This window comes from Quercus lobata, chromosome 2, assembly GCF_001633185.2.
Source record: "Quercus lobata isolate SW786 chromosome 2, ValleyOak3.0 Primary Assembly, whole genome shotgun sequence".
Taxonomy (NCBI): Eukaryota; Viridiplantae; Streptophyta; class Magnoliopsida; order Fagales; family Fagaceae; genus Quercus; species Quercus lobata.
In genome coordinates, this window is record NC_044905.1 from 8141929 (window position 1) to 8150555 (window position 8627).

General features: G+C 35.6%; 3 protein-coding genes across 3 annotated transcripts; 2 read left to right on the forward strand and 1 right to left on the reverse strand.

Moving 5' to 3' along the window:
- Positions 1–1647: 1647 nt before the first annotated feature.
- On the reverse strand, positions 1648–2100 carry LOC115958434. The gene has a single exon (XM_031076850.1). It carries the CDS (start codon positions 2098–2100, stop codon positions 1648–1650), a length of 453 nt encoding a protein of 150 aa, XP_030932710.1.
- Positions 2101–2920: 820 nt separating this feature from the next.
- LOC115974310 (deoxyuridine 5'-triphosphate nucleotidohydrolase-like) lies at positions 2921–4058 on the forward strand. The gene is made up of 3 exons (XM_031094603.1): positions 2921–3346; positions 3447–3538; positions 3625–4058. The coding sequence occupies exons 1-3, from the start codon at positions 2928–2930 to the stop codon at positions 3867–3869; spliced, it is 756 nt and encodes a 251-aa protein (XP_030950463.1). The 5' UTR covers positions 2921–2927; the 3' UTR covers positions 3870–4058.
- A 1199-nt stretch (positions 4059–5257) lies between these two features.
- LOC115974312 lies at positions 5258–7900 on the forward strand. Its single transcript, XM_031094604.1, has 5 exons — positions 5258–5415; positions 5725–5872; positions 6387–6541; positions 7071–7124; positions 7490–7900. The coding sequence occupies exons 3-5, from the start codon at positions 6401–6403 to the stop codon at positions 7655–7657; spliced, it is 363 nt and encodes a 120-aa protein (XP_030950464.1). The 5' UTR covers positions 5258–5415; positions 5725–5872; positions 6387–6400; the 3' UTR covers positions 7658–7900.
- The last annotated feature ends 727 nt before the right edge of the window (positions 7901–8627 follow it).

Below are 8627 nucleotides of genomic sequence, written 5' to 3' on the forward strand. Positions count from 1 at the left end.
CACTTTCTATTTAAATATATTTCATGCACGTTTGATACATTTTTTCCTAAAATCTAGCACACACTAAACTCAATAGTTTACTTAATTTCAAATCCTAAATTTTAGTTTTTTAAACATTCCTTCTTGTGTAACCTCACTAACAATAAATAAATTCAAATTGAAAAATTACATTAAACTCAAAATAAATAAATAAATAAGCCTCATTGCATGTGCAGAGCGTATGTGATGAGGCTAGTTATTATTATTATTATCATTTGATGAAATTGCTAGCATTTGGGTGTGCGTAAGTTGATTTATGTATAATTTGTTGTAATTTGCTTTGATATATTTAATCATTTTTTTTTTTTGTGGAGCCAAACACTAAAAAAAAAAAAAAACTCAAGCATGTTCAAGAATCAAACTAATTAACCAAACACTAGAAAACAATTGTTTTCAGCATTTTTTGTTGTAAACTATTTTACAGGGAAACAAAAATGCAGCCTAAGTAAAAATGGTATGATTCATTAAAAAGAAATTAATGGTATGAAATGTATAAGCATTACAAAATCATCCAATCGACATTCCCCAACCAATATATAACCAAAATTATCTACAATAAGATATTTTAACTTATTTGAGCATCAAACATCACAACACAAATCATTAAAGTTTAGATGTCCACAGTTAAGACTCACCTTAACATATAAAAGTAATCATATATGATAGTAGTATAACTTGCCTCACCCTCTCTTAAAAGTTGCCATGACTTTTGAGTAAAATTGTGGTGTGCCTTTGTGTTAGAACTAATTTTCATCTCCTTTTTGTGTGTGTTTGTTTCTCCAAAAAAAGAAAAAAGAAAAAGAAAAGTGATTTAAAACGAACCGTTTGATTTTGATGTTAATTAAATTAGTAAACTTCCTTTTTTGGGTTCTATTTACACTTGGTTTAGACTTGAAGTCTGGCGTTCACCAAGTTGGAATTCAATTACCATAGTTAACACTACTTATCGGCAACACGATAATGGCAAGCAACATGCATAATAAGATTAGATAAATAAGATTTGAGACATTAGATGAGTTTGGGATGAGCTTATTTGCTTCAATTTATTTAGTTTTTAACTTCTTTTTGATACTATTCATGGGTCACATTGCAATTTTTGGTACTATTCATAAGTCTCATTGTACTATTAAACTAACTTTTAACTTTTTTTTTTATTTTTATTTTTTTTTTTTACACTTTCAGCAAAAAATTTTCAATTTCAACTAAATAAGTTGTTCCCAAATAGACCTTAAGAGGGTGTCTTATTCTGAGATCTTAAAACATGCATATAATAAAGTGCTTTAAAAAACTTTTCGAACATGCATATGGTTAAAATGCATAATAACACACAAGTTCTTCTTCTTCCTTTTTTTTTTTTTTGTTGAGAAAACGATCATGAACTTTTCATTAAACAGGCATTAAGCCTCTGTCAAAAAATACAAATTGCAGAGCATTACTGTGAATATCCTCCATCCACACTTGTGGTTCATACAAGTTTTTTGCTAATTTTGCAAGCTTATCAGCTACTTTGTTACCCTTGCGCTTTGTGTGTGAGTAAGATGCTTGTCTCAACTTGGCTGAAAGTGTCCGTGCTTCCTCTATTATGTGCCCAAAAGCTGTCAAACAGGGCTAGTCTGGTTTGAGGTGGTTGATAATAACCTCCGAATCACCTTCCAACACCACGTCTTGGAGTCCTAATTCGAGTGCAAATAAGATGGCCCTTCTGCATGCCAAAGCTTCCAAGTCAGCAACCGTTGGTGGTAGTCTGATGCATTCTGAAAGGGAGGCGATAACCATGTCGTCTGAATCACGAGCAACCAAACCCAAACCCGCCGAGTCCATATCTATGAAAGTTGCTCCATCAAAATTTACTTTGTAGACTGAATGTGGGGGAGGCCGCCATTGGGTTGAGTGAGAAACCACGTCCTGTTGTGTTGGATAATCTTGCATCGAGTGATACTCTTGCAACCGTTCCACACCATCATTGAAAATTTTGTCCGTTGGCAAGGATGTGGACCCGACCCTTTTTGCATTCCTGTTGAACCATAGACTCCATCCCATGTAAGCAAACAGTTCAGCCATGTGTTGGTTTTTTTGTACAAGGATTCCTTGAAATAAATCTCGGAAACTTACAAACCTTTCTGATAGGAAATTTCTGCAACATTCAAGTTCCTACCAGATATGCTTCACTGTTTGGCAGCCCCACAAAGCGTGTATACTATTTAAATGCGAAACTCACAACACAAAATGCATTAACCATTGCACACCAAGCCCCGACTACATTATTTTGAAGGTTTAATGCTTGATATGGGTGTACAGTGTAGTTTATTTCACGGTGACATAAGGAGAAGCTTCAAATTTCATAAGTAAATTGTTCATATTTATATATTACGTGTTATTTTAAAAACACACAAATGAACGATTTTATGGATTAAATAATAAATAACATTCATGATGATATTAATTTTGTCATGCATTTATGTATACTACAAGAAATGAATAATATCAATTGAAAAATGATTTTATATTATTGTTACACATGTAATGACATTCACATGGAACTATGAAAGTGAATTCTCCATCTGAATGTTGTTACATTACACACGTAACGGTGACACCAAATATCAAGCGTCATGTACCATGGTGGTATACTTGTATCATTGTTGACTATATATTTTTATTAATAATAATAATTTTATTATTAATTTTCTGAATAGTCATGAATTTAATTACACAAAACAAGCTGGGGCTTTCTTTGCATTAAAAGAAAGCCAATGCAAAGAAAGCCCATATTTTTATTTTATTTTTTATGAAATAAGACAAAGCCCATATAAGCAGCAGAGTGGGCTATATATTAATGTATAATACGAAAAATAATTGAGTAATGTAATGTAGCAAATTTCATTAGAATGAGAAGAGTGAAGCTCAATTGGACACAGCTCGGACTGAGCAACCTAACCCAGTACGTACGCTACAAGAAAATGGCGGGAAAGCTTGGCGCCAAAACCCGCGAAACTCCATTTTTGGTGGCAATCCCTATATTTAAACCCAACCCATATTCTGCTCGGTTCCTAAAACTCAGCTTTTGCAAATACCCATTTCTCAACCGTTCCTTCTCTACAGTCCTCACCATGGCTCAGCCAGATCTTCAAAATCACAGCCCCGAAATCAAAGAACCATCGCTGAAGATCCCAAAGCTTGGCCAAAACGGCGTCGCTGCTGAAATCTCGAAGGACCCCATTTCACTACTCAGAGTGAAAAAGCTTTCTGAGAAAGCTGTTTTACCTTCCAGAGGCTCTCCTCTCTCTGCTGGCTACGATCTCTCCAGGTATATATATATACATATAATCCACAATATTTTCAATTTTTCTTCATCCAAATAAAGAAAAAAGAAAAATTTGCTTATGGGGTTTTTATGATTTGTGCAGTGCAACGGAGACTAAAGTACCAGCAAGAGGAAAAGCATTGGTTCAAACCGATCTGAGCATTGCAATCCCTGAAGGAACTTACGCTCGTGTTGGTAATTTCTCACTCTCCTGTGTCTTAAAGGTGTTATTGAGTGTTTTTTTTGGAGTTTTAGTGAAATGGGTATTTGTGATTATGTAGCGCCAAGGTCTGGATTGGCGTGGAAGCACTCGATCGATGTGGGTGCAGGTGTGATCGATGCTGACTACAGGGGTCCAGTTGGGGTTATACTGTTTAACCATTCGGATGTTGATTTTGAGGTGAAAGTGGGTGATAGGATTGCACGGTTGATTATTGAGAAGATCTTGACACCTGATGTGATCGAGGTTGAGGATTTGGACGCCACGGTTAGAGGCGAGGGTGGGTTCGGGTCCACTGGTGTATGAGCGAGCTGCTTTGCTATTAGCAACGGTGCCATTACTCCTGCTTTCGTTTTCTTAGGGATTAGATTTAGGATCAGTGACTTGTTTGATATTGTGGTCTGTGAGTAATTATGTCGAACCGTTAGTGAGCAAGTTGTACTGATATTGCTTAATGATATTTTCAATGGAATTTAAGAAGCTTTATTCTGTAAATTAGGCTGTGTTTGGTTGCTGTAAAACGTTTTCCAGAAAATACATATTTTTCAGAAATGCTAATTTCCGAAAAAGGAAAATGTTTCCATGTGTTTGGTTGCTTTTCAAAAAATTTTCCGGAAAATATTTTCTGGTCTTTGGAAAAGAAGAAGGAAAACACAAATCTAGAAAAACACAAGCCACAACCCAGAAAAAAATCATCAATGATCGCGATCTCGATCCGGCGCGATCTCGCGAAGAGAAACAAAACGCTCGTCCGATGAGTGGCGCGATCGACGATCGCGATCGCGCCGCTCGTCGATCACGCCGCTCGATCGACGATTGCACAGCGCGATCGTCGATTGTGTCGCTCGTCGGCACGGTGCGATTTGATCTCGCCGCTCGTCGGCGCGGCACGATCTGGGCTCTCTCTCTCTCTCATCTGGGCTCTCTCTTCTCTCTCTCTCTCCTTTTCCGGAAATGATTAGAAGTGAAAACGAGGGGAGAAAATCATTTCCGGGTCAAAGGTGAAAATATTGGTCAACCGGAAGTCATTTTTCGGAAAATATCATTTTTCGTGACAGCCAAACACGTGGGTTTTACGGAAAATGATTTCTGGAAATGGTTTTCTTGTTATGTATACATACAATTTGTGGTATGCTATTGAACAGCAGAGCACAGATGAACATAATAAAGTTGAAACATGGGCCATGTGCCTACACAATTGCAGGTTAGGTTCAAACATGAGTTTGTACAGATTAGGTTTTTCACTCTTTCAAGTGAAACAGTGAGATTTCATGATTATTTTCTGTCCTGAGTATCCTTAACTAAAATTATTGACCACAATTCAAAGTAGTCTTCAACTATTAAAGCTCCCCAAAAGCTTGGTCACACTCAAATTTTTCTTCAGTTAAAATGCCATGCCAGCAGCCTAGTACTAGGCTGCAATATAATTTACAAGGATTTGAGGTAGTTGCTGTAATTTGAAAGAAACCTTTAACATTTATACACACACAAGCACACAATATGATACTAATCTTACCAATCTTCCCTTTAATATAACACAGTGCAAACAAATTGAAGGGTAAGATGAAAAATACCATAGCCAATAAAATAAGATTGATCATCAATATAGCAGCCTTTTGTTGATCTTAAAATTTGGGACTAAGGCTTGGTTGGTATCATCAATATGTTGAAAGGCCACTAATGAATATGGTTCAACGACGAGGAGTATGATTCCTACGTGGATTCCGATCTCTGGGACTTGCTCTCCACGCAACTGAACCTTCTTGACGGAAATTTTGAGTCTCCGATCGTCGTCGAAGGTGAACAATCCATCAATTTGACCAACTTCGATCTCCATTCTGCTCTCACAAAGGTAAACCCTTTTTCCTTTTCTAATTTTTTTTTTTTTTAAAGATTTTATTTGGAAACTGTGTTCAAAATGTTATATTTTCACCATATGTGATTCAGATTGTATCCATGTAATTTTTGTATTTTGAGTTTCGTTTCTAATAAAGCCATTTAAACGCTCAATTTTTATTTATTTTTATAATGATTTTGGGTTAGTATTTAGTGAGAAGTTAAACTTTATGTGTGTAAAATTTAGCTATATTTGATTTTTTAACAATGCAGAGAAAATGTAGTTGTTTTGAAGTTTACAGTTGCGAATTTGGGATATTTATAGGTATTGGAACAAGTGGGGTTTGAGGTAACTGATGGTGGAGAATGGAAGTTCTGGAAGTATGTGAAGGAAGCTAAGTTTGGACCAGGGCTGCCGGTTCATACTGCTTTCATTCTGGGAAAATTGCTGGCAGGGGATCGAAATTTACAAGGTTTGTTTATATATATATATATATGCTTTATTAATTTTTTTAATTATTAGATACAAGTTTAATATTTTTTGCAATGCTAAATATGAGGGATGTCTTGATTGGGTCTTACATTAAACACATTTGAGAAACAAACTAATTTTTTTAGTGCTTGCTTTAAGAGCTTGTCTATTCATGTGGATGTTGGGTCTTTGACACTTTTATATCTTGATTTAATTGGGAGAATTTCTTAATCACATGAAGAATTTTGGAGCTGAGTAAAGATTTGTAGAAATTAAGTGAGAAATTTTGTCATCTGTTCCGAGTTATCGGACTTTCCTGACAAAATTATATTGCTTATCTAAAGAAGAAACAAGTTAGCATGTTTTGCTGATCACAGTCTTGGTATTTCTAATAAATAATCGCCATCCTTCCTTGATGTGAATATTTGAATCTCATTTTAAGCAGTTTATTACTTTTATAGCAAATTCTATATCTTGTATGTGATATGGAACTAATATGAAGTATTCATTAGCAGAGTGGTGCAAGTGGATGTCAGTCCAAAGCTGTCTAAGCTGGCTTCTGGAAGTAAAATCAAGCAGTGATCGTGTGGGGCCTCTGATTGTAGTTGGTCTTGGAAATGACTCAATTCAACCTGCAGATCAGAAAGTCCCATCCATCTTACGGCATCAGGTTTGCTTACTTGTGAATTAGTGCCATTTCTAGATGGAGCAAAAATAAAACATTCAGTTGCAAGGAAAGATCTGCTGTCAAATCACTGGGTGTTAAAAGTTCAGGGATAATCCGGAAGGCAGAAGCAGTGATATGACCCTGACTTTGGGGGGTCATTAGAATGATTTTGAATGGCCCATAAATTTACTTTTTTCTTTCGGTAATTTTTTTGGAAGCAGAAATGTGAAAAGGAAATTTGGTGCTTAGACAATTAAATTCCAACAGAATCATGTTTGAAACCCCTTGGTAGTTCATTTTATATTTTAGGGGTATCTAAACCCCTTTGCCATTACATAAAGAATTGCCCCCCTTCCCCCTTTCTGACAAAGGATGATTTCATATTGCTTCTTGGTATTCTAATTGTAAGTTAGAATTCTTGTACTAACGTTTGGTATAAAAGTTCTTGACTAGAGCTTTATTGCAAGTTCAATTCCATAAAGTTGCTTCTATTTTTGCCTATATCTAATACCTATCTGTCTAAACTTTGAAGATGATGTTCAAGAAACAGATTCTGAATCAAGATGTATACCATATTCAAATACTGGTAGTGTTGTCATTTTTTAACATTTAGACTTCTACTCAAACATAAGGTTGCGTTTGGAAACTTGAATTTGGATTGGATTTTGATTCTAAATCAATATATTTGAAATGCCATGATTTCAAATTCATTTATTTTAAATATCATTTCAAATCCAAGAATTTTAAATGTTTAAAATCTTTGTTGGATTAGTCAAATCCAAATCCTTGACTTTTTTGAAAGCATCCAAACAAGTTATTTGGATTTTAATCACCCAAATCCAAATCCTATTATCCAAACGCATTGTAAGGGGATTCCTCTGTATAGTTGTCAGCATGCATCATGTTAATATATCTTCCATTCTTTTTCTTTTTCTTTTATCCTTTTTTCAGGAGTATCCTCCTGGTGTTAAACTTGTACCAATTGGAAGTAAGACAGCAAAGCCTTTCCGTACAACAAACTTGATCATATTTGCACCTGAAAATGTTTCAAATGAAAGTGAGAACAATAGTTTTGTTGCTTGGGGATGCATTGATAGTGGATCCAGGATGGAGGTCTGAATTCCATGAAGAAGTATAATTTCTTTTGCTATGCCGAGATGCTGCTGCCTTTTTGACAGATGATTTTTAGTATTTTATTCTGCTTGACATTCTCATTCTCAAATACCATCTGTGGATTTAGTGAACTCAATAATGTTTGAAATAGGATATTTTATTGTTGTCCCATACTGTGGGCTTCTTACATACTCGTGGATTTCCTACTTGAATACATTTTAAGGGAAAAACTTGTGTCACTTTCAAATTATAAAAGGGAAAAAAGAAACATGAGCTAATTTTATAGCCATTGTTTTCCATTTATATGAAAGTAAGAATCCTGTTCTCATTCTTGTGGATTACCTGCTTGGCAGAGTTCCACCATTTTTACTGTCCTTGGAAGCTATCTTTGCACTTTCTTGAGTAACAGTGCTGTCTTATAAAATGGAAGCGTCAAAGAAAAGTAGCGGCTTTGGGATAAGTTCCTCCACCTCTGAACCAAATTATAGCTCTGTGTCTGGCACACTTTTGATGTGTCCCTTTAAAAATGGGAGTGCCTAAAAAAGGAAGTAAGAATCCTGTTCTCGTTCTTGTGGATTACCTGCTTGGCAGAGTTCCACCATTTTCCTTGTCCTTGGAAACTATCTTTGCTCTTTCTTGAGTAACAGTGCTGTCTTATAAAAGAAAGTAAGATTCCTGTTCTCATTAGTGTGGATTACCTGCTTGACAGAGTTCCAAACATTTTCCCTGTCCTCGGAAGCTATCTTTGCTCTTTCTTAAGTAACAGTGCTGTCTTATAAAATGGAAGCGTCAAAGAAAAGTAGTGGCTTTTGGATAAGTTCCTCCACCTGTGAACCAAATTATAGCTCTGTGTCTGGCACACTTTTGATGTGTCCCTTTAAAAATGGGAGTGCCTAAGAAAAGGAAGGGTATTGGATAAATTCTGACAGTTTTGATCCAATACAACTCTTCATGTAGGGCTGTCAATAAGCTCCTT

Coding starts and splice junctions, on each gene's coding strand:
- LOC115958434 (XM_031076850.1), bottom strand. CDS start 2,100: ATGGCTGAACTGTTTGCTTACATGGGATGGAGTCTATGGTTCAACAGG.
- LOC115974310 (XM_031094603.1), top strand. CDS start 2,928: ATGAGAAGAGTGAAGCTCAATTGGACACAGCTCGGACTGAGCAACCTA. Junction 3,347..3,446: donor GCTGGCTACGATCTCTCCAG/GTATATATATAT, acceptor TGATTTGTGCAG/TGCAACGGAGACTAAAGTAC. Junction 3,539..3,624: donor AGGAACTTACGCTCGTGTTG/GTAATTTCTCAC, acceptor GTGATTATGTAG/CGCCAAGGTCTGGATTGGCG.
- LOC115974312 (XM_031094604.1), top strand. CDS start 6,401: ATGTCAGTCCAAAGCTGTCTAAGCTGGCTTCTGGAAGTAAAATCAAGC. Junction 6,542..7,070: donor CATCCATCTTACGGCATCAG/GTTTGCTTACTT, acceptor TAAACTTTGAAG/ATGATGTTCAAGAAACAGAT. Junction 7,125..7,489: donor TATACCATATTCAAATACTG/GTAGTGTTGTCA, acceptor TCCTTTTTTCAG/GAGTATCCTCCTGGTGTTAA.